Source organism: Megalobrama amblycephala, linkage group LG22, assembly GCF_018812025.1.
Source record: "Megalobrama amblycephala isolate DHTTF-2021 linkage group LG22, ASM1881202v1, whole genome shotgun sequence".
In the NCBI taxonomy this organism is placed as follows: domain Eukaryota; kingdom Metazoa; phylum Chordata; class Actinopteri; order Cypriniformes; family Xenocyprididae; genus Megalobrama; species Megalobrama amblycephala.
Window position 1 is genome coordinate 26,972,270 of NC_063065.1, and position 18,396 is coordinate 26,990,665.

At 36.3% G+C, this 18,396-nt stretch overlaps 2 protein-coding genes across 3 annotated transcripts in view; both read right to left on the bottom strand.

Annotated features, from left to right (window-relative positions):
- The window catches only part of rpgrip1 (RPGR interacting protein 1), a 33,537-nt gene extending 26,927 nt beyond the window's left edge, over window positions 1-6,610 (bottom strand). The window contains 4 exon segments of the mRNA XM_048175277.1: window positions 2,429-2,546; window positions 3,027-3,083; window positions 3,192-3,377; window positions 6,030-6,610. Coding sequence (XP_048031234.1) covers window positions 2,429-2,546; window positions 3,027-3,083; window positions 3,192-3,276 — 260 coding nt within the window. The 5' untranslated portion in view covers window positions 3,277-3,377; window positions 6,030-6,610.
- A 1,164-nt stretch (window positions 6,611-7,774) lies between these two features.
- Window positions 7,775-16,740, bottom strand: btr33 (bloodthirsty-related gene family, member 33). 2 transcript variants are annotated; one of them, XM_048174303.1, is made up of 7 exons: window positions 16,382-16,740; window positions 14,308-14,882; window positions 12,707-12,802; window positions 11,261-11,494; window positions 10,903-11,050; window positions 10,746-10,772; window positions 7,776-8,867 (listed from the first exon to the last, which is right to left on the bottom strand). In XM_048174303.1, exons 2-7 carry the CDS (start codon window positions 14,878-14,880, stop codon window positions 8,302-8,304), a joined length of 1,644 nt encoding a protein of 547 aa, XP_048030260.1. In that variant the 5' UTR covers window positions 14,881-14,882; window positions 16,382-16,740; the 3' UTR covers window positions 7,776-8,301. The 2 variants fall into 2 exon arrangements, with proteins under 2 accessions (XP_048030261.1, XP_048030260.1); XM_048174304.1 differs by lacking the exon at window positions 16,382-16,740 and having other exon boundaries at window positions 7,775-8,867; window positions 14,308-15,444.
- Window positions 16,741-18,396: the final 1,656 nt, after the last annotated feature.

The window sequence follows — 18,396 nt, forward strand, 5'->3', positions numbered from 1 at the left end:
GGCTTTGCGATTTTTTTTTTTTTTTTTTATCTAGGCCTACGTGAAATTCTGCATCCATTGTACGATTTATTTATTTATTTTTTTCCACCTCGGAAGGGCAACGTGAGTCGAGAAGGGCATATGGGCAGTTGCCCGGGCAACCTGAGCAACCCCCCTGTGCACGTCCCTGCATGTTGTATTTTATTAGGCTACTATAGTGTGTTAATTGAGTTCACTAACAGTTCTAATTATTAATAAAATGAATTGGCTGTTACTGTCGTTTATTGCTTTATAATTCAGCACGTCCGTTTACCTCAAAGGTTGCGAAGTGAATGAGCTAACGTTAAGTCTTGTCTGTCTCGGAGGGGAAAAAAAGAGGGGGTTGGGCAGAAATTAGAAAATAACGTGTCTGGAGCTGAATTGAATATCGCACTAATTTTGTGATTGGCTGTTATGTGGTGTGGGGCCAGGATGGGCCAAGCCTCTGATTGGGTGGGCCAGGCCCACCCTGCCCCCCCCGTGGAGCCGGGCCTGGTTGACTGCAAAAACCAGCATATGCTGGTAAGGTAGGTTTTGAAGCTGGTATGCTGGTTTGAGCTGGTTTATGCTGGTCCAATGCTGGTCCATGCTGGTCCTAACAGGGCTCGACAATAAGGATTGCCCGATGGCCCGGGGGCAGTGTGAACGGCGCTCGGGACAGTAGACGGAACGGTCACTTGCCCGATCGGGCCAGTGCTGTAGGGTGTGCGATATATATCGTCTATGATATCGTAATTGTTTATTTAACGATCTGATATTATCGAGTATGTCCCTCACTTTACAAAAACCAAACCAAAAAAAAACACCCATTGAGTGCACGTTTTCACTACGTGAAGTAGTCTAGTAGGTCAGACTAGTGCGCGTGCATATTTAGAGTGCACGACGATTTCACTGCGTGATTTAGTCTTAAAATGCCTTCAGAATGCCCCACAATTCAAGATAAGGGGCAAAAATGCCCCTGTATATATTTCATATTTATATAATTTAATATAGTTAACAAACATTACACAAAGAGCGCAGTTTTTCTCCAAATATTAGCATGATTACAAATGTTTAATGAACATTTAATTTACAATAATTTACAAATAATTTAATGAACAAGAACTTAATATCAAGTGACTTACATTTAAGAAACCAAATCGCCTGTTTCACTCTATTTCGCCAACGAAAGTAGTTCCAAAGTCCACAGAATTGTTTTGCGTCTCTGAGCAACGCTTATGAGTGAATCAGCCGTTTGAATGAATCGGTTGAATCTCAATGATTCGCTAATTAACAGTGATTCGCTTCCACCTACTGGCGGGTTTAATTTCACGTTTAAAGTGTCTTCATTTTTTTTAATAGGCTAATTTCAAATAACAGTATTTAACGTTTTATATTTTCAACATTAAAAACATTTTTATGCATCTGTAACGGTTCTTGACTGATTAACTTTAATAAAGTTTAATCTATTCTAGTTATATAGTTATACATTAGATTACAATTTCTGTAGGCTACCTGAAAATCTCCTGTTTAAACCTACATTAAAAACTTGAAAAGCACCATTTATTTTATTTATATGTTCTGTTGTATTTATTTTTGCTATTACTCGTAATTTGATTATTTGTTACTATTTTATTACTTACTGTTTATTTGTCTAACATTTAAAAAATAAGTTAATAGCTTTTGGTGTCATAACCCGATTTATTGAGGTTAACTGTAACAAAGACAATGAAAACAATACATATGCTTATTTTATAGGCCCATTTTCTTGTCTTTTACTTTATTATTTTTTTTGTTGTGGGGCAAGTGAAAACTGTCATGATCACGAATTGGAGTGCCCTAGCTAAACCACTAGAGGGCACTCCAACACAGACTTTTGTCACTGTTTAGAACTTCATTTCCCATAACCCACTTCCCGGACTCATTATCCTTCATTGCATTCAGCTGTTTTGTGTTTGTTAATTAGTGTCTGTCTATTTATACTCAGTTGGTTCTACCTTTGTTTGTGGTTTGTTGTTTTGTTACATGCACGTTGTATTCCTGGCTTTTTGTTTGTGGACTGATTACGTGGAGTTTGACCCTTGCCTGTCTTTGGATTTACGTTTTTGGATTTTCCAATAAATGCTGCGACTGGATCCTAACATCTTGTTTTTGTGTGCAACCGTGACAAAAACTTTGGGGGGGCAAGTAAAAATTTGAACCACTGGCCCAACCGGGCCAGTAAAAAAATCCTTAGCGTTGAGTCCAGGACCAGCATGGACCAGCATATGACCAGCATAAACAGCTCAAAAGCATACCAGCTTCAAAACCTACCTTACCAGCATATGCTGTTTTTTTTCAGCAGGTAACTGCCATTGAGATGAATGGAAATGATAACGGAAAACTTTATCCAAGTATTATGGATCTGTTTGTTAGTGTGGTGTTTCGGTACCTGCGTAGTTTTTGGTCTTGTGTGTGGCTGTGTTGTTTGAGAAGTGTGTTCTCCTCCAGTAGACGGAGACACTGGTCTTCCAGCTGCTCGCGTGGTATCCTGAACAACCGCTGACGATCTGTATAAAGACATAGAGGCTTAGAAAACAACCCTGAGTTGCTACTGTTTACAGTGTTTGTTCAGAAGTTGCTCTTTTATAGCCCAGGATACTGAAGAAAGAAGTTCACATTTCATTGACTGTGAGTATTGACTTTGTGTAAAAATAAAAATAAGCACAAATTAGATAATTCATGATATACAGTAAGAGTGTAGAGTTATAAAATGTGAATAGCATGGTTGGACAAGTAGCTAATAATGAAGCAAGTAAATTCTCCTTGAAATTCGCAAGGAGACATGTGAGATACTGAGGCATTTTTCTCAGTTCAGCAAATTTCTTTGTTTGCTCTCCAGTTGAATCTAATCTTTTCTTTCCAATAGTAATAAAAGTAATATATTTCTATAGTGAATTTTATTTCTATAGAGAATATATTTCTAAAGAGAATTAAACCTACTAAGAAATAATAGTGCTTGTTTATTGGCCTGTGTTGACACGTCTTACCCTTTATCTTGAGCACGTGTGGTGGTCTTCTCCAGCTTCTGGTGTCTTGATCTGTGTCTGAAATAAATCATACATTGATCTTAAACAGATCCACTCATTTAAACAAACCAGAATTAAAAATGCATTTGATTAAATAAACATACACCATGCCAGCTCTATACACACCTGTGAGAACAGTTATCAGTCCTGCTCTCAAGCCCACGTCCCTCACGGGGAGGTCACCTGCTGTCTCATCCACTGTCAATGACATTATGAGAACTAACAGCTCCAACTAATCACTGCCTTTATGAGCTGAGGCATTCAGGAAGTGATGTCACCACAGTGGAAGGCAGTGGGACATATTTTCTTATCCTACGTCACAAAGAAAATGAGGAAACATTTCAAATTAAGTACTTAAAAATGAGATTAAACTAATATGAAGCTAATATTAAGATTTTAAAACCTATTATTTAAACCAATGAACATATGAAATGCAATATTCAATTAATTATTGAGAAGGGATTTTCATTATTACAGCCATGGACCTCCAACATAAAAAACATTTGTTCTGAAATGTTACTCAGCATAATCTGAGAATGTTCCAAAGTGTACTTAAATGACAAATCCAAAAGAACACGTGGGTGATCACAGAGGAAAGCTTAGCAAAACAAGTACCTATAACATAGACGACAATTAAAACAAAGAATTGTGAGAACTGAAGGCTTAAATACCCAAGGGAGGTTAATCAACAGAAACTGAAACAGGCACATAACAAGTAAGCAAGGAAACTAACATGGCAGAAAAAATGGGAACAAAGGAAACAGGTACAGGAACTAGAACTAAACCAATACTTCTTTAAATATGAACTACAAAACTGTAAATATTTATTTTGATTTCTTTAAAATTCTTAAAGAAATCCTAAAGCTTTCTGTGTTATAACATTCAAAAGACTGGGCTCAATAAGAATTGATGTATGTGCTGTATACAGTATGTATGTATTTTTATTATGATAACTCTCAGAAGAGTTTAGCATGGTAATGAATATGACAGTGTAAATGTATTTGGTCTTGGCAGAATAGATCTTCTACGCTGATGCTGTTATTGCTGATGCTGCAGAGCAAGAGAGAGTTGCTACTGTCAGTACATACACAGACATACTGCTGCTGCACAAATAGCATGCATTCAATTACCTGTAGCAGATCTACACAGGTGGAGCTGGGAAATGTGGAGGGTTTCAGGGGAACTTTGAAAGCGCGCTGCTATAGCAAACATTGACCAACTATTTAAATGTTGAGCAGCAAGCTCAATCTGCAGATGCAATCTGCAGATGCAACAGGAACCAATCAGTATGGGTATTGTTATGCTGTTATTGCTGCTATTATTGCTGCTGCTGCTGAGCAAGTACAGGACTTGCTACTGCCAAAACATACATGACATACTGCTGTGAGCAAGTAAGATATGCTGCTGCTGTACAATATAGCCTACATTAATTACCCGTAGCAGATCTATACAGGTGGAGCTGGGGAAGATGGAGGGTTTCTGAAAGCGTGCTGCACTGCTAAGGCAAATTCTAACCTAGTATTTGAAGGTTGAGCAGTGAGCTTATTGGCTACTGATATAGCAGGAACTAATCAGCTGTGCCCCATAGAGAATGATGTGATTGCAAGCAGGTTGAGCACCAAATCAGCATATTATGCAATAATTACTGATAAAAATTCAGCTTTGCATCACAGAAATAAATAATATTTTAAAAGATATTCAAACAATAATATAGCAGTTTTATATTATTATATTTAACAAAGTAAGTTTTGCCTCTTTGTTGCCATCTCTGTTTGAAACCTGCAATTGCAGTTATTTGTGGAATTATCATCTTTATGTGGGTTGTGCATCAGCTTGGCTCCTCTGCACAGATGAATCTAATGTTTGGTGTCAGTCACCACATCAGTGTGGATACTGTACTTCAGAATCACAGAATCTACGTCTTGGAAGTATGACCAAAATAAGAATTTTCACCAGAAAATGTCATCTGAACAAGTAAGTAACATGTCTGCCACTTTTGTTCTCCCCAACTGAGGAAAAAAAAGCATTACAATAAATCGCGCTGGCAATAGTGATTAAATCTAAGCTCGCTTAGCTCAAATCACATCAAACCGTGCAAATTATTATTGTTATACTTTGTTCTAAAATTGGTAATATTAACAACATCAACATTCCGCAAAGTCTTTTCCTTTTGATTACAGGTAAATCTCCAGTTGATCATTTGGACCTTTCTGGATTACAATCCGCCATCAAAATGATAAGTTTAATTATTGTAGCTGTTGTAAGGCTATAAATAAATAGCCTATATATTTATAAATAAAAGGCTATAAATTCTGCAAGCATCCTTCACATGCCATATAGCCTACTAGCTGGGACTCGTTCTTTATGTAAACAGACGTGACGTAATGACGCAAAGACAACTGGCTGCATGCTCGAATTTCCAGCGGAAACCCACCAGTACCACCTGAATTAGAAAACATTATTACAAGCTTACCGTTGTGAATCGGGCTAAGCTAAGAAGATAGTTTTGAACACTGGCTGGTTATGTACTTGCTCAAAAATTTATTTTGGATCATTTTTAACCAAAAAAGTTACAGACTGCAGCTTTAAAGCAACATGACAAAAAAAAATTATAATATCTTACAGACCCCATTTTTTTTTCCCATATAAAACTATTTTAAACAACATTTTTTTTCTATTTCTTTATTATTATTCATGCAGCTTTCATGACTTCATATTAATTGAGAGACTGCATGAATATTTCTACAGTCAAGTACTTATAAAAATGAATTTGTCACATAGCAGATCCATTACTGGTGAAGGCAAACAGATGCATGGACGCAAGCTTTAGCTTGACAATATTATTGCAACTTCCTTTAATAAACGAAAACATCTTAATCTGAAAATTACAATGATTCTGATGCAGATGGAAAGGAAGACATAGATGACAACAATAACCTGCATAAAGTTTTCTCAGTCACATACCTGTAGGAGTGTCTGTGCGTCTCCTGCGCTTTGCATAGAGCTTTAGTGAGTGTTTGTTAATCCTCCTCTCAGCACCTGTCTGTGTCATTCATATTCCCTCAACAGGTCTGTCTTTTCCTGCACTGCTATCTTCCTCGTAGTCAACTCATCATCAGCAGTGTAAAAAACTCTCTTGTTTTAGAACTGTTTGTTAGTTTCTCTTTTTCTTGTAAAGACGCTGCCTCATCAGTCCACCTTTAATCTTCTTAATCTCTCTCTGCACCTCCTCCTCTCAAATGAGTTCCTGTCGGTCTCACAGCATTTCTCAATTACAAATAAACTGTGTATAAATGGAAATATTTCATATTTTCCAGAAACAAATAACACAGATCATTGACTGTCTGATGAACTAATAAATGCTAAAAGATTTTTATTATTATTAAGATGAGCAGCATATGGCTTGCAAATGCTTGTCTAATGTGATTGGCTGTAGTTAGTAACTGTCTAATAATCTGATTGGCTGTTGTGTTTGTAGTAAAGACAAGAACAGGAGGTCAATGGAGAAAATCAGATTACAAGACAAGGATGAAAGGAAGCTTTAGTAGTGTGTGTGTGTGTGTGTGTGTGTGTGTGTGTGTGTGTGTGTGTGTGTGTGTGTGTGTGTTCTTGTATATATTGTTTATGAACTAACAAATGTGTAAAGACATGGATATTACAACGTAAATTTGTTTTATGAGGTCACTTCCTGTGTCCTTGTATACCAAATGGCTTAAAAAAAAACATACTAAACTGTGTTAAATTCAAAAAATGCAGAAAGTTTTCTGTGATGGTAGGTTTAGGGGTATAGGGTTAGAGTAAGGGGATAGAATATACTGTTTTCTATAGTATAAAAATCATTACGCCTATGGGGAGTCCCGTAAACCACATAAGTGTGTGTGTGTGTGTGTGGGTGTGCTTGTTTTCATGATTTATGAGGACACAAACTTGTATAATGACATGGGTATTACCCTGGTATTACCAAAGACTATAGAATAACACAAGACGTGTCACTCGTATTGTTTTGAATGGAAGAAAGTGTAACGCGCAATATGGCGGAATAAGTCCCGCCTTCTAAATAAGAGCCAATCGCCGACTGGTAAAGTCATCGGGTCACTTCAGCGGCCGTTAGAATCACCGGTTTCTATAGAAACAGTCAGACTCGCGCCTCCGAAGAGACGCGCATTTAGGTCTGCGCATGCGCATTAGCTTGATCCAGCCTGAAAAATACTGTTATTTTGTCATGATTCGAGCATTTAGAAACTAAATGTATGAGCCGGTTGTTGTTAGATTTCATTGGTGATTTCAAATATGAAATTTAATCGTAAGGTTGGCGAACAGTTTTGGAGAATTTGATGTTTCCCCATTCAAACAGATTGCATGATGCCCAGGATGCCCGAGAGGCGTTTCAAAGATGGCCGCCGAGTGAAATGACTTGTCTTAAAGGGACTTTGGTATTACACTGGTATTACGACGTAAACATGAAATATGAGAACATTTCAAGAGTCCTCATATTTAAAATAGCTTTAAAAACATACTAAACAATGTTTTATAAAAAATGTAAAAATGCAGAATGTTTTCTGTAATGGGTAGGTTTAGGAGTAGGGGTAGTGTAGGGGGATAGAATGTACAGTTTGTACTGTATAAAAACCATTACGCTTATGGAATGTCCTCACGTTGATAGTAAAACAAACCTGTCTGTGTGTGTGTGTGTGTGTGTGTGTGTGTGTGTGTGTGTGTGTTCCTATTTATCCTAGAAGTGAGCTATACCTGGAAAATGTCCAAAAACCTCCATTTGGGGATGTCTTAATTTATAAAAATGTTATCAATAAAGTCGTAGTTAAGTCATTATTAAGTCGTAAAAACAGAATCTTAATTCAAGGCCATGATATCTTGTTTTCCCTGATTGCCATGTACACCTCGGGTTAGGGTTAGGAGATAGAACATACAGTTTGTACAGTATAAAATCATTATATCTATGAAAAGTCACTATAAAGTGAAAATTTGTGTGACTGGATAAATTTTACACTTTTAATTACAAGTGATTTTGGAAATTTTATTTATCTCTGAATCACAAATGTTATATTAAATCAAATCTGGAATAAACGATTTGTGTTCTCATTGCATTATTTAACATATTAGATATATAGTTTATTCAGCACATATCAAAAGCATATGTACAGCTTAATTATCATTACTTTCTTCAATCTGACAAAAATTAATTTGTTACATTTCTGTTTTTGTTGACTTTCAGTCTTCATATTGTCACAGTATCCCTATTGTCATCATTGACAGGTTGTATAACCAGTGGTGCATTGTTATTTCCAGTGTCATTCATGTCTGGGTTGAAGTAGGCCAGTAAGCTCTCATTAAAGCACTGTCCAGTGAATGAGAAGATATGTGCACATGCTCTCGGATCATAAAACGATATCTGTCCTTTTTCAAAATCCACGTATATGCCAATTCTCTGCGGAAGAGTCTTTAGTGACAGAAGCACTGATTCACGGTCACAGGCCCTGTACTCGCTGCCTCCTCTCAGACAGACCGCCCAGTAACCATCCTCTGGGCTCAGTGTCACCAAACCCTTTCTGGTGACTGATTTCTTGGCCACTCCCAAATCCCATGCTGTTTTACCTGAGACCCCTACTTCCCAATAACTCCTTCCCCTTGAGATGAGCTCTCTTGACAGGACACACGGTGCACTGTCAAAACGCTGAGCGCTGTTTGGAACGTTGTGTTCTACATTGCTGTCGGTCACACGCTTCCTGTCTGCAGACACCGCCAACCAGGGGTTTGCTGTGTCAGGGTCAAGGGTCATATCCACTGCAAGAATTACATCAGGCAAAGTCAAAGTAATTTTTTTTTTTATTATTAAATAGTGGTGTATGCCATTTTTCATACTTTATCCCCAAACCAGGACAGGTCTAAATTAATTTGTTCTTACAGTGTATGCTACAGAATATGCTGAAAAAGTGTAGATACATTAAAAGATTCAAGTAAGAATTCAAGATTGTTCAAGGATTCAAGGTTGTTAAAAATTCAAATTTATAATTTCAAGTAAAGGTTCAAGATGGTTCAAAGACTCAAGTAAAGTTTCAAGACTTTTCAAGGATTCAAGTAAAGATTGTTTAAAGATTCAAGAAAAAAGTAAAGGTTATTCAAAGATTCAAGTAAAGATTCAAGAAGGTTTAAACATTCAAGAAAAAATAAAAGATTGCTCAAAGATTCAAGTGGACATTCAAAATGATTCAAGATGGTTGAAAGATTTAAGTAAGGATTCAAGTAAGAGTTCAATATACAGTAGTTTAAAGGGTTAGTTCACCCAAAAATGAAAATTCTGTCATTTATTACTTACCCTCATGCCGTTCCACATCCGTAAGACCTTCATTAATCTTCGGAACACAAATTGAGATATTTTTGTTGAAATCCGATGACTCCGTAAGGCCTGCATAGGGAGCAATGACATTTCCTCTCTCAAGATCCATAAAGGTACTAAAGACATATCTAAATCAGTTCATGTGAGTACAGTGGTTCAATATTAATATTATAAAGCGACGAGACTATTTTCGGTGCACCAAAAAAAACAAAATAACGACTTATATAGTCATGGCTGATTTCAAAACACTGCTTCAGGAAGCATCGGAGCATAAATGAATCAGCGTGTCGAATCAGCTGTTCGGAGCGCCAAAGTCACATGATTTCAGCAGTTTGGCCGTTTGACACGCGATCCGAATCATGATTCGACAAGCTGATTCATAACGCTTCCGAAGCTTCATGAAGCAGTGTTTTGAAATCGGCCATCACTAAATAAGTTGTTATTTGGTGCACCAAAAATATCCTCATTGCTTTATAATATTAATATTGAACCACTCTACTTACATGAACTGATTTAAATATGTTTTTAGTACATTAATGGATCTTGAGAGAGGAAATGTCATTGATGTCTATGCAGGCCTCACTGAGCCATCGGATTTCACCAAAAAAATGTGTGTTCCGAAGATTAACGAAGGTCTTACTGGTGTGGAATGGCATGAGGATGAGCAATAAATGATAGAATTTTCATTTTTGGGTGAATTAACCCTTTAAACATTTAAGTAAACATTCAATATTTTTCAGATGTACAAGTAAAAATTCAAGAAAGTTCAAAGATTCAATTAAAGATTCAAAATGGTACAAAGATTCAATGAAAAAAATCAAGATGGTTCAAAGATTCAAGATGGTTCAAATATTTAAGTAAGCAATCAATATGGTTCAGAGAATCAATTAAAAATTCAAGATTGTTAAAAGATTCACAAGAAAGATTCAAGTTTTTTCAGATTTTCACATAATAACATTAAAATTAAAGCTGATGTGTGTAATTTCTGCACTCACATCACCAAATGGAATTGCAAAGTTACAGTAAAAAAAAGCAGTACTTCTCCAAGCTCAGACTACTGATTTCGATAGCACCACCAAAACACAATATTTAGACTTTTCAGAGAAATTGAATCTACAGATTACTTACATATAGTTATCTCTGTATATTAAACTGGGGTATAGAGGCAAGGTTAAATAAATGACACACCTCAGTTTTAGTTTTTTTTTTTTTTTTTTTTTTTTTTTTAGTCCTTTGAGTGGAATAATCCACTCAAAGTCTTCATGTGTTATAGTCAAAGTTATATCAAAGATTCATAACTCCATATCTTAATTATGTTATAATACCTGCATACTGGGATATGGCCTCAAGTTCTGTTGAAAAAGAAAAATTCCCATTTAGTTTAAAGAAAATTTAATTTTCCATCACAATAATATCACAATTTTGTATTGTGAATATCAATATTATGTTATTTTAGCTGTCAAATAACAAAGACATAATAACCTCTCTTTGTGACGGTGTATATTTGTGTTTTCAGCAGTTCTTCTGCAGTATTCAGGGTTTCTCTCAGAACCTCCAGACCCTGACAGGTGTGCACACTGATCTGAGACCAGCTTTTACACTGAGGCAACTCACCTGGGTTACGGAAAGCCTGGAAGGGTCAAAATACAAGTACTTTAATTAAAGTCATCATCCTCTATCACAACAACCTTCAGTATTTTAATATATTTCACTAAACACACTGAACAATTTGTTAAATTCATATTGAAATATATACGCTATTATTGTAAATTAACAAGAAGAACAAGTATGATCAACCTGAACCTCTGGCTGAAAAGATGCTAAAGCACAGAAGAGTCACCTGTATCAGGTAAAGGTGGTCTTCAGAAGATGACAGCTTTTCCAGCTCAGAGTTTCTAGCGTTCAGTTTAGCGATTTCTACCTTCAGCTCTTTAATAAGGCCCTCTACATGTTTCTCTGCAGTTTTCTGCTCCTGTTTCATCTTTCTGAGCAGCTCAGACTGGCTCCTTTCAATAAACTGCTGCAGTGCAGTGAAGACCTCAACACTGTATGCCATCTCTCTTTCGGTGTTCTCCTAAAAGAGAAATAACAGGCAACAAATCAAGAATCCATTTTAACATAATATTTAATTTCAGTAAGTCTATGATTGACATCACCCATGTATCTTTTTTTCAATAATTAAATTTAGATTTTAGTAATTAGTTAATTTGTAATCTGCTTCTGATAAACAATCTGACAATTTAAAGGGGACATATCAGAAAATTCTGACTTTTTCCTTGTTTAAGAGCTATAATCAGGTCCCTGGTGCATCTACCAACCCAGAAAATGTGAAAAAGGACAACACAGCAACTTTGTTTTGGCAAGCCTTTCTCTGCAAGCATGTAAAAAAATGAGCCACTCAGATTTTGCTCTCCTTGTGACATAGGAAGGGGATCTTATTACCACCCCTTAATCTGCACGTTTCCACCCACAGTGCCGTCATTTTGTTTTTGCAAGCGAAAACGGTGTACAAGTTCTAACACCATGTCAAAAGTTTAAGCAAAGCATGCTAACTGTTCTGTCGCTGGCTGCACAGATGAGCACAGAACACTATTTAGAGTCTTGTTAGCTTGGATAGCCTGCAAGTTGACCCTGGCAAGCTCGATTTCTAAAAAAGGAGCGTTTCTGTTTAAGCGATATTAGCCTGGTGTGCATGGCTCTGTTTGGCAAACAGGTACGCTATGTATAGTGGGCATCTATACGGGTTTTACACAAAAGATTGACATGACGGCACATGCTAGTTGATGAGTTGAATCAAATCCACAGCAACTACAGGAATTTATCCACTAACCGTTCAGAAACGTTCAGTTGCATTCTGAAAGTTGTAACTTCTTCCTGAGTCTCCATTAGTGTCAGACTCTAGTTTGAACAATGTAAGGCTGAACACCGTTACTGACATTCCTCATTTTGGATGTGTGAGATTCTCCAGCTTTGTTGTTGTTGAGCAAGCGAAGCACTAGCTGTTAAAGCTCCGCCCTCTTCTGGAAAGGGGACTGGGAGCAGCAGCTCATTTGCATTTAAAGGGACACACACATAAACGGCGTGTTTTTGCTCACTCCCAAATAGGTGCAAATTTCACAAGCTATAATAAATCATCTGTGGAGTATTTTTAGCTGAAACTTATCTTGTGATTTAGCTAAATCTGAATCACTTTAGATTTAGCTGAAAAGACATCTTGTGAAAAGGGGCATAATAGGTCACCTTTAAAACAAAAAGTAAATATAAAATGTAGTTTGCAGGTTCTTACTTTGTTTAGTTTTATAGAGTGCTTGAGTTCCTCAACTTTACTCCATCTCTCCATAATCATCTGCTTCAGGTCAGACTGTGTCTTTAATAACTGAGTCTATGACAAAAAGAGAGAACACAGATGTGATCACATTACTGTCTCATGAAAATAAATAAATTACACAAAGAGCAGCTGTAAAACAAAACATGTGATGTGTCCAGAACAAAAATGATGTGTCCAGACAATAATAAGGTTCTAATGATAATCATCAAGAATAATGATGCAAATTCTAATGTAAAAATCGGAATTCATTATAGTAATGAGAATTGGAGATGCTATATGCTAATTTTCATGAAAATAATGTCTCTGAAAATGCTTTGTATGTCAGGGTTATGTTATGTTTCATTATGTTTTAGTTCATGTTCCTGTGTTTCTTTGCAGTTCAGTTTCTATAGACCTTATGTAGCCCCGCTGCTTTTTAGCGCTGCGCTCGTTATGTTCTGTCTTCCAATTAATAGTTCCACAGTATGAAGGTAAGATCTTACAGATTTATTGATGAACTGCTCGTTTTTAAAATCAGTTACACTACAATGCTCATGATAACTTTTATTAACTCTACAATAATTGAAAATTTTACATTTGTAGATTTTTATATTATAAATAATATAATAGCACAACATTTGTTTTCCTGTATTGAAGTAAGTATTGAAGTAAAATTCCTATTAATTTTCTCCATAGAGATAATTTTTTTGAATGATAACATATTAGAATGTTAAAACGGAGTGTCTATTTACACTAAGTGCAAATAGCGTCCTTTGTTGGCAAACGCTATTTACACTTGCTCCACTCACTTTTGTCTGGTTGGGCCACTCAAGTTTTAAAAAAGACACAGAAAACAGTGTCTTCAGTGTTGCAGCAGTAGTGAGTAAGGCTCGCAGATCTAGCTTTTAACACAATCAAATTGGGTTCGAATCTGCCTTTTGCCGAGTTCATATTTATTTTCAATAAAAATAAAAATAATGTTCTAAAAGTGGAAATAAACTTTTAATAAATTAAAAGTGTTTATTGGGTAGGGTTAGGGGAAGGTGTAAAGAGGGTTTTTATTCTCCCAATAAGGCAGCATACATTTAATAATTATAATAAATAAAATCATTTACACTATGATATTATTGCATCCTGTTCATGTACAAAAATACTGAGGTGCAAATAGTATCTGCCAATATAAAGTATATATATCATCAAATTACTATTTACTCTTACTCTTAAATAGAATCTATCGCTATTTTCACCTAGTGTAAATAGCATATCGCTTAGAAAATTATGCTATTGTCACTTAGTGTAAATAGAATATATTGCTATTTTCACTTAGTGTAAATAACATCTATTGCTAAGAAAATATGCTATTTTCACTCTTTTTTTTTTTTTTTTTTGGCATGTTTTTTTTGGCATGTTTATAAAAGTTACTTAAATGTCCTAATTGTACTAAGGCCTAATCCTAGCTTGCCTCATCTGTGAAACAAGGCCGTAGACACTTAAAAGTGGGACAAAATATTATATTGTACCATTTCTTTTGATATGATTAAAGTCATAATCATTGATTAGACATCAAAATGTGCCCAAACCTTTCTCTCTGCCCATTCTGTCTCCACTGGTATTGTGTGGTGTGTGTTGTGTTCTGTATTCATGCACAACACACAAACTGCAGACTGGTCGTATCTGCAATAAAGCTCCAAGGGTCTTTCATGTATCCTGCAAATTCGCTTTTCCATCCGCTGCGGCTGCACGAGCTTGTGCTTAGTGAACCTGGAGGTGTGGGACATCACGTGCACCTCACAGTATGACGCCACACACACCAGGCAAGATTTTACAGCAGAGGATGCTTTCTCCAATGGGCACATGTCACATAAAACATTGTCTGATGTGACAGGACGATATACTGATGACCTCTGACCCTTCTGCTTACGGATTTGTTCGGCCATCTCACGAGCAAAAGAATTTTCACAGAGCTCTGGTGTTTCCTGGAAAACCGCGGAGCATTTGGGGCAATGGGAGGAGCCAGATGCCATCCACTGTGCAAGGATACATGACTGGCAAAACGTATGACCACATGGAAGGGACACGGGATGGGTGAAAACATCCAGACACAGAGAGCACTGGAACAACTCCTCAGACAAGAAGGGGGTGGATGATGACATCACTAAGGTAGAAAAGGGAAGAAAAACATTGTGACATCATGAATAAATGGACTGAATCAGAAACCCACACAGAGAACAGCAAGAGGAAAATGAATAAACATGAACGAGGTGGCAGATTTTACATGGGCCTGGTGCCATGAAATACAAGTAGTGCCAAAAGTGACTAGGTAACAGTGACTGCATTCATTTCAGTTAAGACTCTTTAAAATTCTGCCCAGAAACCACCCAAATCTATGATCTCCTTTAAGTTACATTGTGAGGAATTATACTATGAACAAATACTGGACTCAAAACCCAAATCAGAACTTCTTACCCAGTCCAAAAAGAACATCTTGTGGGAAAGACTCTGTACATCTGAAAAGAGTACATGGCTGTACACATTTACACATCAACAATATTTTTGTGGTGTTCAGAAACTTGGCCCATCCATGACAACGTAATAAGCATATAGCAAATAGCATAGCATATAGGCATCAGTTACATTTGGGACAGATAGGACATGTCCCCACCTTTTTTTCAAATTTGTCTAGCCACTTTATGACGCAGATGTTGCGGTTTGCTTTCCATTTCTGGAAAATTATATGCAATTTAAAAAAAAAAAAAAGCTGTTGATAAACATCTGCTGATGTACATCTGCAATTTTGTTTTTTGTTTTTAAACTAAAAGGTTCTAAAAGGGCATCAACCTGCACTCCTCCCACTCAAAGAAAAAAAAATATATTACTACTATACTCTTGTGAAAAAGAAGTGTGCTCAACTGTAATGAATATGCACCTGTAATACTTCAGATTTTGAAAGTATATTTAAAAAAAAAATACTTGCAGTAATATATCATTAATAAAATAAAAGGCCACTTAAGTGTATTTAAATAGAGTACTTTAATGACTATTATATGACTAGAATAGACTACACTTAAGTTTTCCTAACACAATTTTACGTCAAATTAAACGTTTTACTTTACATTACATACAGTACATTTTAAATCAATTTGTTTTAATAATGTTTTCTCATGCTTTAAAGATGTACATTTCTTTTGATGTGCTGACTAACATACTATATATATATTATATATATATTAACAAAGGATAATATGTTCACAAAGGATAATATGAATACATTACACAAACCTCATCAAAAAGCCTTTGAGACTGGCTCATGATGTGGTGTGGGTGTGTTCTGTCTTTTGTTCGTTTATGTACTTGTTAGAAATAGAGAAAAAAAGTCTTTAATGGCTATAACGTCTTGTGAATCCTGCATTTATTACTGTTTCATGCTTCATCTCAACACAGTTTCATCTTGCTGCCTTTTCACTAAACATTCACCAAAAGGTTAAAGTCCAGTAACGTCAGGTGAACAGAACACTACACTCTGCCAGTGTAGTACCCAAGAAATAATTTACACATGTTAATTTCATTATGTGTCTATAGGTAAATCATGAGCAAAATTAGATTTCTCAAACACCCATACCTCACTGTAATGAGAATTTGCAACACAACTCTTACCTGTAAGAAAAGGAGTTTCAGTCAGGAAGCAGAAAAGCAATGTTGTCACCAGCAGCTGAATGACAATTGTAAGTGATTGTGAGGTTAAGCTCCACCTCTTTTGGCAGGGATGGGCTCCTGCTCCATTCAACTGCTGAGTTAACCCTTTCGATAACAATGAATCTGTAAATGCAGAAAGAGGTGTTTGATGTCTTGCATGAGCCTTACATCATGCTAGCACTTACTTCTAGCAAATAATGAAACAAAATAAAATAAAGTTAAAATAAAATCAAGTTTTTCTGAGAAATCTGTTTCAGTCTAATTGTGATGAGTTTGTGAATGGAAAGCAGTCTTTTCACTGACAGACAACAGAAATACACCAGGAGACATTTTGATGTATTGGAAAGTACTGAATCATGGCATTGTGATGTGTATCATACACTCTAAAATGCTGGGTTAAAAACAACCCAAGTTGGGTTGAAAATGGACAAACCCAGCGTTGGGTTAGATGTTTGCCCAATGTGCTGGGCAGTTTTATTTAACCCAACTATTGTTTAAAAATTACTTTATGGCTGGCTTAAAATGAACCCAAAATAGGTTGGAAATTAAAAATCAGACATGTAATTACTAGAGGCAACAATAATAATCAGAAGGTGAACATTTATTAATAAGAAATTTATTAAATGTTTATTGTTTAATTATTGTTCATTAAACTTAATAATACAAACCCGATTCCAAAAAAGTTGGGACACTGTACAAATTGTGAATAAAAAAGGAATGCAATAATTTACAAATCTCATAAACTTATATTTTATTCACAATAGAATATAGATAACATATCAAATGTTGAAAGTGAGACATTTTGAAATGTCATGCCAAATATTGGCTCATTTTGGATTTCATGAGAGCTACACATTCCAAAAAAGTTGGGACAGGTAGCAATAAGAGGCCGGAAAAGTTAAATGTACATATAAGCAACAGCTGGAGGACCAATTTGAAACTTATTAGGTAAATTGGCAATGTGATTGGGTATAAAAAGAGCCTCTCAGAGTGGCAGTGTCTCTCAGAAGTCAAGATGGGCAGAGGACCACCAATTCCCCCAATGCTGCGGCTAAAAATAGTGGAGCAATATAAGAAAGGAGTTTCTCAGAGAAAAATTGCAAAGAGTTTGAAGTTATCATCATCTACAGTGCATAATATCATCCAAAGATTCAGAGAATCTGGAACAATCTCTGTTCGTAAGGGTCAAGGCCTGAAAACCATACTGGATGCCCGTGATCTTCGGGCCCTTAGACGGCACTGCATCACATACAGGAATGCTACTGTAATGGAAATCACAACATGGGCTCAGGAATACTTCCAGAAAACATTGTCAGTGAACACAATCCACCGTGCCATTCGCCGTTGCCGGCTAAAACTCTATAGGTCAAAAAAGAAGCCATATCTAAACATGATCCAGAAGCGCAGGCATTTTCTCTGGGCCAAGGCTCATTTAAAATGGTCTGGCAAAGTGGAAAATTGTTCTGTGGTCAGACGAATCAAAATTTGAAGTTCTTTTTGGAAAACTGGGACGCCATGTCATCCGGACTAAAGAGGACAAGGACAACCCAAGTTGTTATCAGCGCTCAGTTCAGAAGCCTGCATCTCTGATGGTATGGGGTTGCATGAGTGCGTTTGGCATGGGCAGCTTACACATCTGGAAAGGCACCATCAATGCTGAAAGGTATATCCAAGTTCTAGAACAACATATGCTCCCATCCAGACGTCGTCTCTTTCAGGGAAGACTTTGCATTTTCCAACATGACAATGCCAGACCACATACTGCATCAATTACAACATCATGGCTGTGTAGAAGAAGGATCCCAATTAAACATTTTCTAAGTTTAAACATTTAATATGTCATCTATGTTGTATTCTGAATAAAATATTGAAATATTGAAATTTGAAACTTCCACATCATTGCATTCTGTTTTTATTCACAATTTGTACAGTGTCCCAACTTTTTTGGAATCGGGTTTGTAGAAAACTGCCATATA